The 23361-nt window shown below is 47.4% G+C and overlaps 1 protein-coding gene across 1 annotated transcript in view; it reads right to left on the bottom strand.

Moving 5' to 3' along the window:
• Positions 1–14894, bottom strand: part of MTMR12 (myotubularin related protein 12) — a 68746-nt gene extending 53852 nt beyond the window's left edge. Inside the window, exon 1 of the mRNA XM_027520012.1 lies at positions 14657–14894. Within this exon, the coding sequence (XP_027375813.1) occupies positions 14657–14824 (168 nt within the window). The 5' untranslated portion in view covers positions 14825–14894. The remainder of the gene's footprint in view (positions 1–14656) is intronic.
• Positions 14895–23361: the final 8467 nt, after the last annotated feature.

Genomic DNA, 23361 nt, shown 5'->3' with positions numbered 1-23361 from the left:
CTAACCACATGCGGAGGTGAGACCAGAAAAGACCGCTACCCTCAGGAAGTGTCAATTAGGCTGAGACCTGAGAATCAGCATAAATGAGTTCCGGGCCAAACAACCGACCCGCTGTCTGGCTGCTCTTCCTCATCTCCCTCCCGGGCATCTCCTCATAGGACCTCTGCTCCTTAGGGAAACTCTCCAGCAACACATGCTGATGGCCCTCCTCCCCTCAAACGAACCTGCACTCCAGACTCCTCTTTGGGGATCCAGATCTGGACCCCCAGACAGCCTCCCAGCCACTCGTGCTGGAATGGCCCTCAGACCCTCCAAATTCCCATTTCCAAATCAGCTCACCCCTTCCCCCATCCCTCCCTGCACCTGCCGTCCTCTGGACTCCAGCCCTGCATCCACCCAGCAGTCATTCTCAGCTCTCCCTTGCCTCTCGAATTCTGTCTGCTCTGCTTTCTTAACAGCTCCAGAAGCCATCCGCGCCCGTCATCGGCCCTGGCTGCAGCACTTACCCCAGCCACCATCGGGTGTATCTTGCCCACTTCTGATCACCCTCGCACTGCCTCTACCCCGCCCCCACACCCACAGGGCCCCTCATCCCCCCTCGCCAGTCCCACCCAGCCAATTCGCCATCCAACCCACTGCCATATAGTTCAAGTCCTCTGCAAACCTTTCTTATACTGCAATAGTTTCTTTCCTTGTCTGTCTCTGCAAAGAGTGATGCTAAGTGGGGGCTGGAGCTGTACTTTTCGTATTTTTAGCCTCAACAACTTATATGCTCCTAGATAGCAAAATGCCAATAAAAGTCTACTGAAAGCATGCATAACAAAATAGAAAGAGAAAAACAATTCTTGATCCTGGTAATATTCTTTAATCCTAAACACAGTTCTTGAGACAATTCTACCCAAACTGACTACCTAATACTGCGCATCACTGTTGGACACCTATAACTTACATAACGTGCGTGTGTGCTTAGTCACTCAGTCATGTCCCACTCTTTCAAGTCCATGAACTGTAGCCTGCCAGATTCCCCTGTCCATGGAATTTTCTAGGCAAGCATACTGGGGGGGGTTGCCATTTCCTTCTCCAGGATCTTCCCGACTCAGGGATCGAACCCATGTCTTCTCCACCGGCAGGAGGATTCTTCACCACTGGACCACCTGGGAGGTCCAACTTCCGTAACACTGTGCACTGACTATGCTTTGAACGAAAAATTTTTTTTATTTTAAAGCTTAAGAATAAATAAATAAGGAAGTCCTTTGCCTTCCCAGAAGCCACCCCGCTTCTCTCTAAGGAGAAGGGGCCAGTCCTCACCCGAGTCCACACAGGGGAGGTGATCGCTTTTGTGTAAATTATGTACTCCAAAAAAAATTTTGTTTTTAATCTTCGCCTTAGTACTTGTTCTTTTTGTTTGTTTTATTTTGAATGGACAGCCATCATAGACCCCTTTTTTTGTCCCTCAACTTGAGATGTATGAAGGCTTTTGGTCCCCTTGGGAGCGGGTCGAGGTGCGGAGGCAGTCAGGGCTTTCCTGTACACTGACTTGAGACCAGTTCAATAAAGTGCACACCTTAAACACACACACACACAAAAAGAATAAATAAATAAAAACTACCACCTAAGTTTGTGATCAGTGGCAAGTATTACTGACCTTTCCTCACACCTCTCCCTTAGCTGGCTTCCTGAAACACGCTCTAGTTTCATCGGTAGGGCAGGGGCATATTCAAAAACACTCTGAATCGGAAGCCTGATCACTAAGGATGGAGTTTAGAGACTGAGTGAGTCTACCTACTGTTGAGGTCTAGGAAGCTGGAGAAATCAAATTAGGATTTGTTTCCTGGAGCCGATTTCCAAGGCTGCTGGCCCCCGACTCCTGGACAGATGACTCTGCACCCTGCCGAGTCAGCCTGACCAGGTACCAGCTTTGCCGCTGACCACAGCTCGACTCTACTAACAGTACACTGCCTTGGCAGGTGGAGACAGGCAACAATTACTGTTACAATAAAGCACGACGTCAGCATCTGACGTCCAGTAAGAGGCTAACCGACGCTCTCTGTCTGGACTCAAGGTCCCAGACCACAGACATGAGGCAGTTCGAAACCTGGTTTTTAAGGACTCTGCTCTTTACACATCATGCAAATCAGTTCTCAGCCACAAGCAGTGTTCAGTTCATAGGGCGAGCAGGGAATTCTCAGGAGCATTTCAGGCTAAACATCCATTATCCACAAAAACAGACTAACTTAAACATGTAAATGTGTAATTAGCAGAGGTTTTACTATGTCCTATTTCACATGCCCTGTGTCATTTGTCTTAACAACAATCCCTCACATTTTCATCCTCACTTCACAGATAAAACCAGTGAAGCTCCAGGAGGTTAGATGATGTGCCCAGGCTCAGAGGGCTAAATAAGTGGTGAAGCCAGAACTCAAGACTTCAGACCCTAAGTTTGGTCCTTCTGATTCATAAACTGTGATTCCATAAGAGCTTATTAAGACATAACTCCCATACCATACAATTCACCCATTTAAAGTATACAAATCGAGGTATTTATCAGTCCACTCACAGAATTGTACAACTGTCACCAAAGTCAACTCTACAATATGTTCAGGTACCCAAAGGTGCCTTTACCCAAGAGCAGTCACCCCGTTCTTCCCACAGCCCTAAGCAGACAATCTTAAACTTTTCTCTTATTACACAATAGTACCATTAAGTGTCTCTTCGACTCTGACAAGTCTCCAGGGCAGGGGAAACAGGCAACGACCTCCCACGGCGCCCTTACACCACCCCCCCACCCCACCCCCGCAACAGCTGAGCCTGACTATCTCATTCATGTATCATTCTAAATCCTTTCTCTCCCATTTAGATCTCCTGCTAGTCCCCCTTATCTCAGATTTTTTTTGAAGGAAAAAAGTAACTGCTCGCCAAGATGATCCACGGTAAAGCCCTCACCTGTTTTGACAGCTCATCACCCACTGCACAGCAATGGAAGGTTTACCATGCTTCTTAGCAAGGATCACTCTTACCAGGCACTCCCCAGGCCTTTAAATAATCCAAACCCTTTATCACATTCTCCCTGGTAGGAAACTCAAGCTAGAGAGGAAATGGTGAGACCGTGGGCAGCATAAGCCTCAAAACCCACAGATCTGACCTCGCCAAAGAGCTGGCTCAATTCCAACAGACAGGGCCTGAGCTCAGGAGCTGCCTGAGGAAGCTAAGGGCGGCCCGAGACACATTGTGGGCAACAGCTGGGCTTCAGGCATCCACGCAGGTCAATAGCCTACCAACGTCAGCACCACAGTGACAGTGAAAACGAATATTTTTAGGCAAAACACCTCCTGCCAAAGCAGACTCTTGGGGCACAAAGACCCAGAGTCAAATCAGTGATCACACCGAAGTTCCTCATATAGTTCTCAACCTCAGCCCCCAAAGCTCACTCTGCAGGAGAGGTGAACACGACCTGAGTGAAGGGCCCACCAGCGACCTTCTGAGGCCCTCTCCCATGATGGCCCTGAGCCACCGCCCTATTCACCCTTCCCTGAAGCCACCGTGAGCTCCACAAGGCCACGCTGAGTGGTGGGCACTACAGCCCTGCCCTGGAGGAGCTTAAGTCCTGTTGGGGAAATGAGAGCCACAGACACACAGCACAAAGGAGTAGACAATAAACGCTCGACGGCACCATCAAAACCCGTAGCTACAGTCAGCCTGCACCACAGACACGAAGAAGGGAGGCTGCCAGTCACGAGGAAAGACTTGGGAACACACAGGGGCTGAAGGAACAGGCGCCCTCGGGGGCCTTCACACTGCACCTCTCACACCCTCTCTCAGAAGAGAGAGAGGTCTGTCTCTATTCTTGGGCTTCCTCTGTGATTTCATCTGAAACAGCAGTTCTCAAGAGGGGCTGAAGGAAGAGATGCCAGTGAACTGAAAAAAACTACAGGTTCCTACTGCAGGTCTCCCTCCCACTCCCCACCCCCCCCCCATCATTCACATACACCCTTCCCCCTGCCCCCGGGGGTCATATCTGAATCTCTAAAGCAGGACTGGGGACACTGGGTTTTGAAAAAGTTGTTCAAGAATCATGCTGGGTTTTTTTGTTGTTTTTTTTTTTTAAAAAAAAGCTCCTTGAACAAAATATGTTTAAAAACACTTGCCTAATCCAGGAAATGAGACCCAAAGAGGTGAAGGGGCTTCCTCGAGGACACTCAGATAAGAAATGGCCACAGCCCAAGGTTCCTGAATCCAAGCTATTGCTCTATCAACAAACCAGAAGCAGGCAGAATCTGGGTGAGCCTGGGAAAGGTGCTAAGGTTCGGACCAGTGGAAAGGGCAGGGGGCATGAAAGACCCTTAAATAGGAAAATGACACGTCAAGGCGGTGTCTAAAAGGAGCCTGGCCATGATGTGAGGGTTGTCTGGGGGAGGGGGGTTCCAAAGGGAGAGGTGGCAGGTGGGAAAACCTGTGTAAGGTAAGCAGCTGTGATTGGTGGTCCCGGGCATCAGATGAGGTGCTTGGTCTGGACCACACAGGACTGAGGAAACGAGAGGTGCTGGCAGCAGCTGGGAAGGAGGGAAGCGGAGCTGAACTGGAGGCAAAGTCCCAGGACCTAACATGTTGCCCAAACCCCAGGTATCCCTGGAAGCCCTGAGATAAGGGAAGATACTGATATAGGAGGGCAGAGAGGGCATCCATGAAACAGCTCACTGAGAAAGAAAACCGTGCTGGAAGGGAGATGGGAAGGACGCACACCGTGGGTATGGCAGGATCCCACAGGAGGGACGGCGCCCCCAGCTCCAGACTCACGCCTCTGCGAGGGAGCGCAAAGAATGATGCTCAAAAGGAACGCAAGCTGTTATCGGGACCTGCTCTAGTGGCCAAAGACAAGGACACGAGAACGAAGACACACAGCTGCGACTTCTGGGGTGAAGACTTAACAGCAAGTACGGCAGTTAACATTTCCTAAGCATTTACTCGGAGAAGGAAATGGCAACCCACTCCAGTGTTCTTGCCTGGAGAATCCCAGGGACGGCAGAGCCTGGTGGGCTGCCGTCTATGGGGTTGCACAGAGTCGGACACGACTGAAGCAATGCAGATGCAGCAGCAGCAAGCATTTACTACAAGCCAAGTTGTACTGCGTTAGCAATTCTCCACGGAGGGCCTCACTTGAGACTAACGACACTAAGTATGGGCTGGACACTAAGTACTAGGACCCTTATTCCCATCATACAGACTAAGAAACTGAGGCTTAGAGAACTTACATACCCAGCCTAAATCCATACAGTGAGTAGCAAAACTCTAATTCCAAAGCCATGCCCCTAACCCCTCATGACACCGAGAGTGAGGAGGGCAGTGCTGGAATGTACACCAGCGCTAGGAGAAAGAGGTCAGGGGGCGGTCACGGGACCACCAAAGTCTTACCATTTAAGCTAACTGATGGGACCAGCAGCAGCTGCGGAAACACATGGCACTGCCTTCTGTGTGTCCCCTCCTTGTCCCCCTCCAGGGCTGTGCTGGGCTGTGCTTAGTCACTCAGTTGTGTCTGACTCTTTGTGACCCCATGAACTGAGCTCATCAGGCTCCTGTGTCCATGGGGATTCTCCAGGCAAGAATACTGGAGTGGGTTGTCATGCCCTCCTCCAGGGGATCTTCCCAACCCAGAGATCGAACCCAGGTCTTACACACTGCAGGCAGATTCTTTACTGTCTGAACCAGGGAAGCCCAGGAATACTGAAGTGGGTAGCCTATCCCTTCTCCAGGGGATCTTCCCTAGCCAGGAATTGAACCGGGGTTTCCTGCATTGCAGGCAGATTCTTTACCACCTGAGCTACCAGGGAAGCACCTCAGGGCTGCTATGTATAGATGTCAGGTCAGCAGAGGAGCTGGCAAGGAGCTGAAAGCCTTGGGGCAGTAGCTCTTCCATGATCTTGGAGCAAGAGGAACTGGGGCAAATGAGAAGCTGCCTACAGGCTCACCAAAAGCCAGGCTGACCCGTACAGCAGCATCCACAGAAAACGGAACAAACTGCAGGTCCCAGAGGTACCCCCGGATTCTACTCTTTAAGACCTGCCGCATTCACATGCCCGCATGCACCTTACATAAGAGATGATGACAGACGGTCCAACCACCTGGTCCCCACGCACCTGTGAGTCTTCCAACTTATCCCTCTTGCCTGCAGCCTCCTTCTCCCCACACCGGAACCCATATCAACACTGCCCCTTCCAAGTCCCACGCAGCCTCCCAATGAGGCCAGATGCTGCCGTGGGGCCGCAGCAGGCCCTCCTCCGTGCCTGGGAGTGTCATGCGCTCCTCCCTTGTCAACAGGCAGCACCTACCTCCGTGCATTGCAGCCATCTGTCGACGTGCCATCTCGCCGGCAGAATGTGGGCCTCCTGAGTGCACAGACTGCTTTTTTCTCTCATTCCTAATTCTAACACAGTGCTTAGCAAATGGTAGCAACACTCAATAATTCTCCCAACTCAAGTTATTGTTTGGGCGTACATAGTGCTTCTGCTCATGCTTAAAATAAGCCTGCCAGGAAGATGGGCACCCAACGTTAGATGAAGATCAAAGGGAGGCTCAGAGAGGGGAAGTCACACCAGGAAGCAGATCTCAAGGGATTCAAGCAAAACAGGGATACAATCTTATGTATGGAGAAAGAGGAAGGAAGAGTGAGATTTTTCATCCAAAAAACTGGGACCATTCCCATCACAGGCATTCTCAGGAATCTTAAAAAAAAAAAAAAAAAAAAAAAACCCTCTCAGCAAAAACAAGAACAAACAAACAAACAAAAAAAAAAAAATCCAGCAGTTCAGGATCACTGCCTGAGACAGGGCTGACAATCTGTTACCAGGGAAAAGGCAGACTTCAAAATATGTCACCTCTGTAGCCAGTGCTTTCACGCACAAGCCCTGCTTTTCTCCTGGCTGAAGCCACCCTCTCCCCACAAAGCAAACAAGTGAGGGCTTAGACTCCTCTGAAAGGCCGCCCACCAGCTAGGTGTACAAGGACTGAAGCATTTAAAGTCAAAACAGCACATGATCTGGCTACTGCCTTTGGAGCACGTAAAGAGAATTATTACTCCCAGAGGTGATTTGATTTTCCTTACTCATATCTTCGGTAAATCATTGACCAGATGTGATAAATGCATAAAATGTGGCCTATGATGGAGAGACTCAGAAATGAGGAGAGAGGAAAAAAATAAGTCTACAGAATTAATCCAGCAAAATGTCAAAGGCCAAATGTTAACAATGAAAAAAAGCCGACCACTCAGTGTTCTCATTAGGTTGGAATTTTAAATATAATCAAAGCATTCTCAAAAGTAAAAAGGAAATAAGAAAAGAGGAAAAGAAACTTTCCGAGATAGTGAAAAACACTCTAAGAAAGAGTTACCACACAGAGAACTTTCCGGGCAGGGTGCCATGGCGACAACTGCAACAACTGAAACACTCCACTGTCATTAACACCTTAGCTTAGGGAAAGATTTCTGAATTCTAAGACTGATGACTGAGTACTTTCTGGAACCCTCCAGGGGGCTCCTGTATAACAGTAACAGTGAAAGCCCACATCTCCTGAAGGTTACCCAGCTAGTGGCCACGTTCTCTGCTAAGCAGCACCCGCTGTGCACAATCACAGTTCAGATTCATAAATGTTCACATACACCTATCAGATAAGACAGATGTCATTATTTCCACTTTTCCAGTAAAAATACAACTGAGGCTTGGAAGGACTGGCCTCATGCATAGGTATCAAGACGGAGGAATGACAAGTGGTTGCTTTCCCTGGAGAGTGACGCCCAGGTACGCAGAGGGGACTAGGGGAACGGGGAGGCCCCTGTGACCCTTCAGCTCTTGGAAAGGTTTGCTCACTCCTGGGGTCCCTCTCCACGTCTACCTCCTCTCTTCTTCCCTCCGAAGCAGCAGCAGACTAGAGGTTGGCAGAATTATTCCAATTCAATCCTACCTCCCAATCTACCTCAAGAGGCTGATTCTAAGTGATTCATTGAACTACAAACCCTCTGTTCTCCTTGGGGTCTCCAAAACAGCACATCAGAAGTCACTAGTGTGGACTTCCCTGGTGGTCCAGTAGTTAAGAATCCACCTGCCAGTGCAGGGGACACGGGTTCGATCCCTGGTCTGGGCAGACCCCACATGCTGCAGGGAGACTAAGCCGTGCACCACAAATGCTGAGCCCACACACCACAACTACCGGAGCCCAGGTGCCCCAGAGCCTGTGCTCCACCACAAGAGCAGCCACTGCAGTGAGAAGCCCTTGGACCACAACTGGAGAGTAGCCCCCACTCGCCGCAACTAGAGAAAAGTCCACACGCAGCAATGAAGACCCAGTGCTGCCAAAAGCAAGCAAATAAATAAATACTTAAAAAAAAAAAGACGTCACATGAAAAACTGAGGCTGGCTCCCTGCTGGAAAAACAGCTCTTAAGTTTCTGCTCTGCTGACAGGAATCAGTGGTACCACCTTCAAACACGATTACCAGAGGGCAGGCTATACATTTTTAGACATATTGTGTTTGCAACAGCGTAAGACACAGACCAAGCCTGGACATACTACAAGAAAAAATGGAAATAGTCACTTTGGTTATTAGGGTAGCATAATTAAGGGTAGCTTCATTTTCCTGGGTAGCTTCATTTTCCTAACTTCCAAAGTCGGCAATATTGTCTTTATCATTAAAATAAGGTATACAACTTTCATAGCGATTAAAAATTTTTCTGACCCTCTAAAAACTGAGTTCTCTCTGATGCATACTGCGATACAGGACGGTTTCCTGTGGAAGTAGTCAAAGGACAGCAAACATGCTGCTGAGCATGTGCAGAGAAGGATCCAGAACATCTAAGTTTCTAAGCATGGGTGTCCCACAGCCTGAGACTCTAACAGCACGGCTGATTTTAACATCAGAGACAGAAGCAGGGTGCAGAAGAGTGGTGGCTGCATGGGGGCCGTCACAGTGGCCACTGTGTTGCTGGCTGCAGGCAGGACTGCCTGATATCAGCCTCCTGACATCTTCTGGTGCTCTGTCTGCAGAAGCTGTGTGGTGCTGGAAGGGACCCAGGGAGATGCCGCAGGAAGCACATGCAGTAGAGAAAAAGCGGAAGCTCTGGACAGATCATCAGGCTAAAGCCACAGCTAGGAAAGTGGTCGTTTCAGGAAGAACTCTTCATGTCCTTTAACAGCCTGTGAAGTCACTACTGATGATCTCGAAGCTCAAGGAGAAAATTCTGCCCTTAGAAAAAGTAGTTGGGAATGGAGTTCTTCTCCACAGGATCTTAAACTAACGGATCTAGATTTTGCTTTCAGAGGTATTACTTTCTTGCTACAACTGAGGAAGGAGGTCTGTTTTAGGATAAGCCAATCTCTTCTTGTCATCGACCCATCAAAGTCATCAAAGTTGGTATTAACAGTCCAATACCATCGTGTTCCACCAAAAATAATCTCAATCATTTCATCTGTTCTGGACCCCCAACATCTAGAACAGTGCCAATCACCACTCGGTGCTGAGTAAGTACCTGTTGAACAAATTAAATCATATCTCCAATGAGCCCCATATCTGCTCATGATCCCCTGGTGGACAAACTAACAAAAGCCAAGAAAGAAACTGCTGCCAGAGAACAGGAAAAGGCATTCTCGTGTGCAAACACCAGGCATGCCTACAAGTATGCTTCACTAACAATATCCCCAGCATTCACAAACAGAGGGATAAGAGAATGGCCCTGGAGTCCGACCACCCTAGTTTAAATCCTGGCACCAACCCTTGCCAGCTGTGACCCTGAGCAAGGTATTCTCTGGGTCTCACTTTGCACGTCTGGACACAAAAAAGAGAGGTCACGGTAGTACTCACTGCGTAAAACAGATGAGGATGAAATGAGATAAGGAGTTTCTGGGACACAGAAGTGCCTAATCAATACCAGTAGAAATTTTTTTAAAATTTTAACATATTCCCACAGTCCTAGCTCTGGGAAGCATACAGGATCACAGGTTCACTTCCCCCCACCAAAAGAAACAGCCCTAAGTGAGGAAGAGGCAATCAGATGCATTCTTCTCCCTGGGGGAATCAATGAAAAGCATCGGCTCTTAAATCTGGATCTTTTGGACTTTTCTCAGTCTTCACATCTCTTGTCTGTTCTCCTCAAATCTATATAAAACCTTTCCTGAACTCCTGTGGGTCTGGCTTAGTCACAGGCACTACTGGCCTCAGGAGACAGCTCTTAACCCTGCTCTACAAAAGCACTGTACCCGTGGGCAGGACAAGTAACCCTAAGGGCCTCATTTCCACATCAGCAGAACAGACCAAGAGTTCACGGGTAGACTCGGTCATCTCTATGTTTTCTTCCAACTCTAAAAATTCACAACTAAGTAACTAATAACTATTACCAATACATTCAAGTCAAACACTGACCTAAACTCAACTAGAAAGTACATCTTAACCATATTTGGCATACCACACGAACATGGGCACAAGTAGGGCAGACTCTCAAAGCTGAACTCTTCCTGGTCTTAGTTTCAGAAGGCAACACACAGCACCCCGAGGCATTTACTCAGCTCTCTCAGCACGAGAGACCCCGTTCTTATTAAATCAGAACTTTCTTCTAGGACCACCATTTAATGGGGTTTCCCTGGTAGCTGAGCAGAAGAATCTGCCTGCCGTGTGGGAGACCCGGGTTCGATCCCTGGGTCGGAAGATCCCCTGGAGAAGGGATGGCTACCCACTCCAATATTCTTGCCTGGAGAATTCATGGACTGAGGAGCCTGGCGGGCTACAGTCCACGAGGTCGCACAGTTGGACATGACCGAGCAACTGAGCGTGCACACACAGTGGTGCTTTATTTATTAATACAAGCTGCCAGGTACAGACAGTAAGCATTTCTAACCGCTGCTGCTAGGTCGCTTCAGTCGTGTCCGACTGTGCGACCCCATAGACGGCAGCCCACCAGGCTCCACCGTCCCTGGGATTCTCCAGGCAAGAGTACTGGAGTGGGTTGCCGTGGCCTTCTAAACTAAGAACTACCAAAGCAGAGCTTACAATTTCAAGGTAACTGAGCAGAGAACTGCCAGTCTTAAGGAAATCAGTTGTCCTTCGGTACCAGAGAAGGTAACTGACCAGAAAACCATTTTAAAACCATACTACCTTCCTGGCCTCTTTGTGCTACCTACCATCTCCCATCACACTGTCCGTCTCTGTTGAGGAAAAGGGGTCTAATTTAAAAAGAAGTTACAGTTGACAACTGACATGGAAAGACATTTACAATATACATTTCTGGTGAAATGGGCAGATTATAAAATAATGTGATCAGCAATATTAATCCCATTTTGGTAAAAAAAAAAAAAATATATATATATATATATATGCCCTACACACACACCTGACAGGATACACTGCAAGTCACTAATAAGCTTGCAATTTTTCCATTTAAAAAATGTTTGCTTATCTACATTGTCTTATTTTTCCACAATGAACACTAATGGTTTCTGAAATCACCATAATTCAAACAGGTGTTTTCTGTATAAGAACAGAAGAGCTGGCACCCAAACTATAAGCTACCACCTTGCTGAAGCAGAGCTCAGCATCCAGGGTTCCACTGCACAGAGGCACCTTGTGCCTGGGCCTATGCTGGGGTGAAGGTGCTGGCATTTTCAGGTACAGCCTTTGGGTACCACCAAGACCAGCCCAGCTCTCTCCCTCCTGTTCACCTCAGCTTCCAAAACCATCGACTTCCTATTTACCAAATTTATTGATGTGCCACCCTTTGGGCAGAGATTACAAAACGCGACCAAAGTTCCTAAATTACAGCTCAAGATTTTAACTTGCTTGTTCACTGATTTAGGAGAATCAGTGACAGAAGAGCCAAGTTACTGTGGCAGAGATCCAGTGTTAACGGAGGAAGTAAACTCCTGTCCCTCATTTTAGGCCATCCAATGCCAACCCTTTCGGATCACAAGAGAAAAAAAAAAAGTCCTTATGTGTAAAAGCATCATCTGCAAATACTTTTACCCAGTTAAGCCTTCTGCTTTTGATAGAAAGTGCTAACTCTTGATAGCCTCTTTGGCATACAGAACACAGATCCTGTTAAATCTTACAAGATCTGATCAGTCAAGAACAAGTTCATCACTGGGCACAGGGGCCATAAGGCACCTTACATCCTGAAGGTTGTCCTGGTGGCTTAGTGATCTACCAGCAAAAAGAGCTGTGAGAAATTGCGACCTCCCAGCTAACAAAAGCAAACTGCGTACAAAGAAGTGATGCGAGAGCACACATGAAAAGCACTAAAGATGAACTCGATATGAGGGAAAGGAATAGGAACAGCAGAATGACAGTCTTCAGAAGAACTTCTATTAAGTGAACCAACAGAAGTTTATCAGATCCAGGGCTCTCAGAGACACATAGCGACACCTCAAAACTGCTCACATGTATTTCCCATAATGTAATGGCTAGCAAAAGCTAGATTATACTTAATGACAAATTGCTTCCTCACTCTTTCATTCCCTTATCTTCTAAAACTCATCAACAATTTAGGTCACAGCCTTATACTCTGTCACAAAATATTTTTAGAGACAGATTTCAAGAAAGAAGCACAGTGTCTACATAGCATTATTTTACTGTGAGGAAAGAGAACTGCCAACTATAAGGATCTGAAAAATGTGACCACTTCAGGCTTATTTTGGGGTTGACCCACTCCCCTTCCCTAATATCCCTCAAAGGAAATATATCAGGAGCTGTGGGCAAAGAGGGAAAATATGCCTAATTACAACATGTGTGCTTGGTGGATAAAAAATTGGAACATTCTTGAACTCTGGCCACATTTCAGAAGACTTTCCACTCGCATTCGAATCTCACTAAAGAGGAAAGGTTAAAAGATCAGTTTCATTTCAACCCAGGCTCAATCAAAAAGACACAAAGAGAAATTGACCACATTACTTACCCTCGATACTATAAGGGGAGCCTGCTGAATATTCAAGATGACCCTGACTCCTTATCAAGCATTTACAGAGGAAGTGGTTTTTATTTTAAAATTAGGACTAAAAATAAGAAGAGTCCTCTGCACTGGAAAAAAAGACACACATTTGAATTTAAAGATACACATGCAAAGGCTTCAGGCCACTGGTGGTTTTATAGAAGCACTCCCTGATGAAGACCTCTCCTCACAGCCCACCTGCCTCTGCTTTACAGAGGTGGGAAGACAGCACAGGAATTTGCCAATGCTTCCGCATCCGTTGCTGATTAATGTGCTAAGAGAGGAGCAGGGAAAAAAAAAAACCCTTCAGAAATCAAAAATGAAAATGCACCTAATCAGGCATTTGGATCAGGAGCTCAGCGGGGCCTACAAGCTGCAGCCTAACTTCCTCTCCCGGGACTCGGGCATCCCCCTCCCTCACTGGATTCTGCAAGGCTGGTTTCCTTGATGGCCCTCCAACATTCCAGACTCTATCCTCAGATCCCAAACATCCTTCAAGTCTTTGCTCAAATGCCCCATGTGCAAGGAGGAAAAGGGGGTATTTTCTCTTCCCACCATACTTTTCAACTTCTAATATACCATATAATTGAAAACAAAAAAAAAAAGCGTTAGTCACTCAGTCATGTTCAATTCTTTGCGACCCTAAGTACTGTAGCCCTCCAGGCTCCTCTGTCCATCAAGATTCTCCAGGCAAGAATACTGGAGTGGGTTGCCATGCCTTCCTCCAGGGCATCTTCCTAACCCAGGAATCATACCCATGTCTCCTGTGTCTCCTGCATTGGCAGGCAGGTTCTTTGCCCCATGGGCCATCAGTCAATCCCTACTCTTATACCACTTGCAACTTCTAATATACCATATAATTACTTATATCTATTTTACCGACTGTTTACTCCTCTCTCCCTCAGATAAGCTCCCAGAGAACAGGGATATTTATTCTGTTGACTGATGTATACCCCAAGCAGTTTAGAACAGTGTTTGGCCCTGAGTAGGAGCTCAAAAAATATCTTCTGAATGAATGAATGAACTTGACAGTAAAACTCCAGGAGGAAAGCAGGAGGTGGAAAGGCTTATGGTGAGGGAGTGAAATGAAAGGGGGAAGAAGCGACAGAGGGGAATTTACAAGGAAGAGATAGATAACTGATTGAGGCTGGGACCGACCCCACTTTCTCCCAGTAGAGCTGATGGGAAGCGGGAAGCAGGGCACGGGATCCCGCCAGCGGCATCATATAGCACTCTTAGGAGCAAGCAGCTGAGATAAGCAAGCTCTACACACTCACTGAGAAATTCCGAGAGCAGGGCAGACCCACCCGCCGGGATTGCAAGTTCTACGCAGGTCCTCGGAGTTGGGGCGGGGGGTGGTCAGTACCCCCAGCCCTTCCCCTCCGGTGGTGCCCCAAACCCCAGCTCCCCTCAACTGTAGCCAGGAGCCAGCCGGGCCGCAGGACCTTCCCGGCCAGGGCCCCTTCACCTGGTATCCCGGTGAGGTGGGCCCTGCACTCGAGCACCTGCCCGCCCGCGTCGGGGAATCCCACCCGGGCCCGCCGGGAGTCCCATCGCTCCCCTGGGCCCTCATCCCGCTCAGCTCCCCTCCGGTACACGGACAGGAAACGCTCGCGGCCCTCCGGAGGCAGGGAAGGGGCTCCCGGCGCCCCCCGCCCCGGCCACTCCAGCACGACGCCCCGCCCGCGCGACGCCCCCTCACCTCGGGGCGCACGTAAGACACGAAGGAGGGCTTGGGCGCCTTGGTGCCGCCGCCACCGCCGACTACCCCTTTCCCCAGCATACCGCCACCCTGGGTAGCAGCAACGCGCGGGAGCAGAGGCGGCCGCTCGCAGCGGCCACCAGCACTGGCGGCCGGGGCTCCGCCCATCCCCAGGGCCGCCGCGGCCGCGGCACCGCCCGCATCCGGCCCCGCCGCCTACACCGCTCGCCCCGCCCAGGCCCGCCCGTGCCCCACCTCCTCCGCAGTTGGGCCTAAGCCGTAGGGAACCCGCCGCCGGAGGCCACGCCCCCTCCGTTCGCGACAGGAGGATCTGATTGGCGGATAGTCGCCTTCAGATAGGCTCCATTCCACCCTTTTGCGGCCAAGCCCGCCCCTCTGCCGTTCTCTGATTGGCCAAAATGCTCTGCCGGCCGCGCCCACGCCAAGCCCCTCCTTGAATGAACCTGGAGGGATGTTTTCTCTGACCAATCCAGAGCGTTCTCTCCAGATTCCCCGGCGATTGGATAGCAAGAATGTCGCCGTCGCCCAGTGATCCAGCAGTCACTAAGTTGTGAGCGTTGGTTCACTGCAGTTCTCTTTCCTCGCCCTTTTGGAACAAAACTTCCGAAAGAGTAGTGTATGGAACCTCACCGAATGAGTGATGTTCAGGCTTACTATTTTGAAAAGTGAAAGTAGCTCAGTTGTGACCGACTCTTTGCGACCCCATGGACTATACAGTCCATGGAATTCTCCAGGCCAGAAGACTGGAGTGGGTAGCCTTTTTGTCTTCTCCAGGGGATCTTCCCAACACAGGGATTGAACCCAGGTCTCCCGCATTGCAGGCGGATTCTTCATCAGCTGAGCCACAAGGGGAAGCCTTACTATTTTAAGTGCAGACAAAAATGAAACAAATCAAGTGCTAGGCACTTAGGAATAGGTTTGGATGTTTGATCATGAAAGGCCTTGTAGACCTCTTTTTTCCTAGCTTTTTTTTTTTTTAATCTGTAGTTCTAACAATATAAAAGCCCTTAAGAGATTTCTTTTATTCACCCTCCCGAGTTACCAGTGTGTTAGTCACTTAGTCGTGTCTGACTCTTTGTGACGCGACTGTCACAATGAGGAGTCTGCCAGGCTCCTCTGTCCATGGGCTTCTCCAGGCAAGAATACTGGATTGGATTGCCATTTTCTTCTCCAGGGGATCTTCCTAACCCAGGGATTGAACCTGGATCTCCTGCACTAAAGGCGGATTCTTTACCATCTGAGCTATAGGGAAGTCCTAAGTTAGCAATAAACCCCTCACTGTTAGTGTAGATTGCAAAGAAAATTCATTTAAATTAGACATTTGGCTCCAAGCATTGTATTAGACACAGGTGAATAAAACAGGACCCAACTCTCAAAAAATTCAGTCTACTGAAAAAAACTAATACTAAATATTTGCAGTTACCTTTGTTGGTGTCAGACACTGGTAAGCAGTAATCTCATCAATAGTTAATGCTGTTTACCCTCTTTATATCCATGACTGCCCCACCACCAGCATCAAAGCCACTCCAAGTAAACATAAAATCTAAGCGAAAACAAATGTACTTACTTTTGTAATCATAGTGTTGTAGCCACGCGTTCTGGGACACAAACTCACTCAGAAGGACAATGCAGATAGATAGTGGAGTGCAGTTTATTACACCAGCAGGCCCAAAGCAGAGTCTCCTCTTAGCCAAGGACCCCGACCAGTTTTTGTGAAAACCTTATATTCCCTCAGTGTACCTGCTCAAACCCACCTCCCCAAATTCCTTGAAACTAGTCTGGACAAGGTAAAAGAGATACGATCAAAGTTAACCCATGATTCTTCTGTCATAAGCCTAGATAAACAGTGGACATTTATCAATAGGCCTGTGGTCATATCCCGATAAACATAATGGAATTTATGTGTTCTGTTACAGAGATAATTAGCATATTCTTTTAGGCCACAGAGAGTCCAAGTACAAGTCCTGAGGCTCTTTTATCCTGGGGGTCTGGTTTTCCATTGGTATTCAGAGTCCACTGGGAGGGTGATCCTGCGTGTAGCCTAATGTTGGCAGCCTGGCCTAGGATGGAGTCCAGCTCTGTTTCCTCCTTCACTAGGTTAGGACAAGTCCTGTGGCCTCATTTCCACCAGACTGCCATCCTTCAGTCTATCCAGTACAGCAGTGCTGGAGCCACCAGCATTGCATTGTCCCAGTTCTCAAGCGGAAGAGCAGATGCAAGGAATTAGCCCCAGTCTCACAAAAAGTTATTGACAGAGCTGGGATTCCAACTCAGGTGTGTCTGATTTCAAAGCCCAAGTTCTAAACATTATAATTACACAAATTAGGAAGGAGCACCATAAAGTGAAAATGTTAGTCGCTCAGTCGTGTCCCACTGTTTTCGACCCCGTGGACTGTAGCCTGCCAGGCTCCTCAGTCCACAGGGATTCTCCGGGCACGAATACAGAGTGGGTTGCCATTTCCTTCTCCAAGGGATCTTCCCGACCGAAGGATTGAACCCAGGTCTCCTGCACTGCAGGCAAATTCCTTTCTGTCTGAGTCATCAGGGAAGCCCTGGCACAATAAAAGAGTGGTCAGTTCTATTTGAGAAGGTCAAGTCAGGCTTCATAAAGCAAGACACTCCTTAGGGAGGTGTTGGGAATGAAGTTATCTGTGGGGACTAACAGCATCACTTTATACTTCACAACAGTTTTTACTTTTCAAGGTGAACCAAAAGGGTAGATTTTTAGTAGTCTGAACAAATTTTTAATTTCTGACTTTTTCAAAGGACTTTGAATTTTCCAGGGCTTTCCCAGTGGCTCAGATGGTAAAGAATCTGCCTGCAATATGGGAGACCTGGGTTTGATCCCTGGGTTGGGAAGATCCCCTGGAGAAGGAAATGGCAACCCATTCCAGTATTCTTGCTGGAGAATTCCATGGACAGAGGAGCCTGGCAAGCTATAGTCTATGGGGTCGCAAAGATTTTTACAGTCTGAACAAATTTTTACTTTCTGACTTTATCAAAGGACTTAGAATTTTCCTTGATATTCTACCATAGTCAGGATATTAGCATGGGTGCCCGTGGCCAGGGCTTGCTTCTTGCAACTAGCACAGTCACCCAGGGTAGGCACTTAGAAGGTCTTGGGACTTAATGCTCTGTGATTGTGGCCTTCAAATTCTGAATCATTTTATCTTTAAATTTGTGTCTGCTGGGACAATGGAGCAAGCCCAGGGGTCTTAGAACCTCAGCTCCTGCACAGTCCTCTCTGGTGTCCACTGCTAAGCTGCTGCTAAGTGGCTTCAGTCATGTCCGACTCTGTGCGACCCCATAGACGGCAGCCCACCAGGCCCCGCTGTCCCTGGGATTCTCCAGGCAAGAACACCTGAGTGGGTTGCCATTTCCTCCTCCAATGCATGAAAGTGAAAAGTGAAAGTGAAGTCGCTCAGTCGTGTCTGACTCTTAGTGACCCCGTGGACTGCAGCCTACCAGGCTCCTCCATCCATGGGATTTTCCAGGCAAGAGTACTGGAGTGGGGTGCCATTGCCTTCTCCTGGTGTCCACTATGCCCTGGCATCCTGCCCTCCTCCGCACCCTAAGACCTGCTGGGGACCTCTGTCAGGGCAACAACCGGACCTCATTAGAGGGGGCCTGGTGAGCAGGAAGTCTTGTGTTCAGCCGTGGCCATCCACCCCTCTCCCCATGGGTGCCTGAACATTGACAAGGAGATGATCAGGGTCAGGTACAGTTCCCCCAACACCTTCCTGTGTCTCTGGGGGGTGGGTGGTAAGTTGCCACCCCTGCCCTAGGCTGGCAGTTCCATGGCAACTGGCTGGCAGCTACTGCACATGGCCAGGCACAGAGGCTCCAGTCCCATGGAAGGCAGGTCCCCACCCATGTGGGAAAGGAAATTGACTTCCCTGTCTTAGGCCAGGACCCCACATCTTCATTTTGCACTGGCCCTGACTATGCCCTTTATTATCTGTGTCCTCGGGCAAGTTACTTCATCTCTCTGGGCCTCTGTTTCTACCCAGGATAAGAGTAATAACAATAATTATGTCAAAGTGGTTGAGGACTCTTATGAAGATTAAAAGAGGTAATCCAGGTGATCCCTGATAGGCAGCTAGAATTGCACAGGTGCTGGCTGACCTTGGTACAATTTTACCAAGCAGGACATAATTGACATCTTTTCCAGGACTGTAGACAGAGAAGCAAAGTGACTTCTCCCAGTGCTGAGCTGTGGCACCCTTGTTAAACAAAGATTTTTGTTTGTTTGTTTCCTTATTTTTGTTTTTAACTTCTGGCCCAATCCTTGAACTAAAAATAATGGCCTTTATTTGTAGTCCACCATATCAAATTTTCCTTCCTTCAAACCATCCTGTTTTATGATAATTATTTTATCCTGTTCTTCAGAATCCATTTGTGATCAAATGGGTTTGCAATGTGGTGATGCTGGAAACTTGATATAATCACTGCATCCATATATTCTCAGAAATGTATAGCCAGCAGGTGAGGGATGTTTTTAAAGACTGAAGATGGCTGCTGCTTCCAGGGGCAGTTTCCACTCAGTGAAGAAAACCTACATGGTCTTTAACGAGCAGTAAGGGGATGAAGGGGGCTTCCCAGGTGGCTAGTGGGTAAAGAATCTGCCTGCAATGCAGGAGATGTGGGTTCAATCCCTGCGTTGGGAAGATCCCCTAGAGGAGGGCATGGCAACCCACTCCAGTATTATTGTCTGAAGAATTCCATGGACAGAGGGGCCTGGTGAACTACAGTTCATAGGGTCACAAAGAGTTGGACACAATTGAAGGGACTGAGCACGAAAGGGGGTGAGGACAGAAAATAAGCCAACATCTGTTTCCATCTTCCTCTTAAGGTTCTCCAGCTATCAGCATATTTTCACTTGATCTTTAGGGTGTGGAGCAAATCTCCTTGGGAGAGGCCCTCCCAAATGACTGAAAAATTCCTGTCATGCTGAGGTCAGATAATTCTCTGTCTATTAATAAACACAGATGGTGGCCTCTAGACTTTGAAATATTTTAATTTTCACACAATAGTTTAAGGTCACTCTTTTCTCCTAATGCTGCCCTAAGCTTTCTTGGAGAAGTATAAATAGGAACAAATCTTAGCTCACATAGAAATGAGTGCCAGACCAAAGACAGTGCCGTTTCTTCCCACAGATGACGGAAGCCAAAAGTCTACTCCCACAGGGTTGGGGGTGGGGGGATATTTTTCCTCTGGCAGATAGTTAAGTCTGGATATTTGCATTTCCTCCTCCTTGGAGTCACTTGAAGAAGCCTACATGCGCATGTTACTCATCTTTATCTGCTAGGTACCAGGCTTATAGTTCAGTTCAGTTCAGTTGCTCATAGTAGAAATTCAATAAGTATTTGTGCCTGAATAAAAGTGTATTCAATGAAAAGCAGCCTGGGCAACAGTTGATTAGATAGCAGGGGAAGCAAGAATTCAAACTGCAGCATGCAGGTTAGATTCTGCACTTTTAAGTTGCTTGGAAACAAAGAAAGACCTACTTTTTAAATGAATAAAATAAAACAAATACATAAAACTCAAGGACTAAAATGCACATATTATTTAATGGCCACTTGCCAAATTCCAATTTTAGCAAATGGTCCAGGTCTGAAGGCTTGCCCTCTTCTTTCACTGAAAATAGAAAATTCCTTAAGCTCTTGGTGCAACTATGGGTCTTCCAACCCTTCCCTGAAGATGGTGAGGAACAGACCTGGGTGAAGAAGTATTTGAATCATCCTCCACCTTGTGGGGCAATACAGTGTGAGCCTGCCGGGGAGACTCCGTGTTGGTGAACAAGGACCTCCTGGGGATTTTTTTTTTTTTTCCTTTTTCACAACACACAACCTAAACTGGTCACATGGTAGGGGGCCTGATGAGCCCACTCTATGATTTGTATTCTGTCCTTTTCAAAACGAGACAGGCTGGGACCTGGGACCCTTTACTTGCTTTCACCTAGACAAGGGTCTCCTCCAGGATCTGAATACAAAGAAACTTGAAAGGAGTAAAAACAACTACATGCATGGATATAGGGGCAAATTATGAACAGGATACAAAAAGGCCAAAACCCAACTGCCACTCCTGAGGGGTCAGGAAAGAAAGCAGGGTGCCACACATACACCCTGCACACATCCCCTCCCCTCATTTCAGGGGCCAGCTCACCACCCACTCAGGGAGTAAGCAAGGGAACCTGTTCCTTGTTCTTGCTTTCTCGTCTGGCCTCTTAATTTCTGTTGATTAAAGAGGCCAAGAACCCAGGTTAGTAACAAAAATGAAAGTTAATGGACTGACACTTTCCTAAATAAAGGTTTCCTGATGGGCCTCTGTGATTTGTCTCCCAGCCTCTCCCAATAAGACTGGAAGTTTGGGGGGCTTCCCTGGTGGCTCGGTGGCAAAGCATCCACCTGCCAATGCTGGAGACACGGGTTCAGTCCCTGGTCTGAGAAGATCCCATATGCTGCGGGACAACCGAGCCCGAGCTCTAGAGCCTGGGAGCCACAACTACTGAGCCTCCGTGCTACAGCCACTGAAGCTGAAGCACCTCGAACCTGTGCTCCACAATAAGAGACGTCACTGCAAGGGGAAGCCCGTGCCCACAACTACAGAGTAGCCCCTGCCGGCCGCAACTGGAGGAAAGCTCTCAGAGCAACCAAGACCTAGCACAGTCAAGTAATAAAATTAAATGATAATAATAATAAAAGACTGGAAGTTTTTGAAAGCAGGGATGGTCTCCTCTATAGGAGGAGACCTACAGAGGTCTAGCACCTAACTAGCACCTAACCACTCACTGGACGCTAAAATATTAAGTGAGCCTCGGTGAGGACTGGAGAAACAGGGATTTGCATCCAATACTTCGGGAAGGATGAAAATCAATAGGGCAAAAAAAAAAAAGAAAATCAATAGGGCAAGACGAAGGGCAATTTTGCGATAGCCATCAAAAACTATGTCAGGAATTTCACTTTGAAAAATATATCCTGACAAGACACATACATGTGACATGCCATCTATCCAAGCTTACTCTCTGCAGCAATTCTTTTTTTTTGGTAACAACAGAAGGTTGGAAAAAACCTAAATGTTCATCAGTAGACAGGGGTTGAATAAATTATGGTACCGCCATACAGTACAGAATGGGATACTTACTACGCATCTATAGGAAAGAATAAGGAAGTTCCTTAGGTAGAAGCTATAAAGCTGAGTGGTTAAAAGCAAATATTCTTGTGTCAGACTGGGTTTATGTCCCACCTCCACCAGTTCCTAGATGTGTGACCTTTAGGTATTGATTTTCTTGGAGCTCAATTTTCTTGCCTATAAAAAAAAAATGAAAGTAATGAAGATTATAATGGCATCTGTAGATAATGTATCACAGGAATGTTAATAAACAAATTATTTAGAGAGTTGGTATATAAGGTATGAGAGCCAAGACGCATTCAGTGATCAAAGCAAGGTGCCCAAACATATGCAGAGTAGGCTACCATTTGTGTAAAGGAAGAATGGAAATAAAGACTACATATACCCGGTTCCCTGTGTTTGCACAGAGTATCTTTGGATAAATACAAAGAGAACTATGGCATTAGCTGCTTTTCCAATGGAAAACTGGGCATTTGGAGGAAAGACTGGAAAAGTGTTTACTGTATATCTTTTTTGGTTTGTTTTTTTCCAAACTTTAATCTTTTTGTGCTGGAATATACTCAATTAACAATGTTGTGATAATTTCAGGTGAATGGCAAATGGACTCAACCATACATACACATGTATCCATTTTCCTCTAAAATCCACTCCTATCCAGGCTGGCTGGAGAAGGCAATGGCACCCCTCTCCAATACTCTTGCCTGGAAAATCCCATGGACAGAGGAGCCTGGTAGGCTGCAGTCCATGGGGTCGCTAAGAGTCGGACATGACTGAGCAACTTCACGTTCACTTTTCACTTTCATGCATTGGAGAAGGAAATGGCACCTACTCCAGTGTTCTTGCCTGGAGAATCCCAGGGACGGGGGAGCCTGGTGGGCTGCCATCTATGGGGTCACACAGAGTTGGACACGACTGAAGCGACTTAGCAGCAGCAGAAGTGACTTAGCAGCATCCAGACTGGCACATAACATTGTTGGAGCAGAGTTCCATTGTACACTTAAAAAAATATATTTATTTGTTCATTTATTTGGCTATGCCAGGTCTTTGTTGCTCTGTATGGGGTCTTTTTAGTTGCTGCATGCTTGCACTGGGAGCCTGTAGTCTTAACCACTGGGCCACCAGGGAAGTCCCTATATGTTCTTTTTTATCTTTGGATTTTGAACTATTACCTAGTGCAACAATAAATAAATTATGTATACACACATGCACACACATACACACATAGAACCATCTCATGTAGTTTTTTTTAATTTTAAATGAAAGTCACATAACATAAAATGAGCCATTTTAAAGCGAACAATTTAAGCACACTGAATTTTGATTTTAAAGCAAGAGCTTTTAACAAGACCTTACCATTTTCTGTCTCTGTTGCCTTGGCATTGGTCCCCAAATCCATCAAGGTCTACTCCCAATGCTACCACTTCTTTGACATCTTCCCTGGCGACTCTTGGCACCCATTTAGACGTCTTCCGGATTTCTAAGCGCAGGGAACCTGTATGCTGCCTTGACCCAGGAACTTGGCTATGTCAGTATCAGTGCAATTGTCTCCTTCC

The sequence above is a fragment of the Bos indicus x Bos taurus genome, chromosome 20 (assembly GCF_003369695.1).
Source record: "Bos indicus x Bos taurus breed Angus x Brahman F1 hybrid chromosome 20, Bos_hybrid_MaternalHap_v2.0, whole genome shotgun sequence".
In the NCBI taxonomy this organism is placed as follows: Eukaryota; Metazoa; Chordata; class Mammalia; order Artiodactyla; family Bovidae; genus Bos; species Bos indicus x Bos taurus.
The sequence above is the reverse complement of the archived record's forward strand: the minus strand, read 5'-3'. Positions and strand labels throughout refer to the sequence as shown.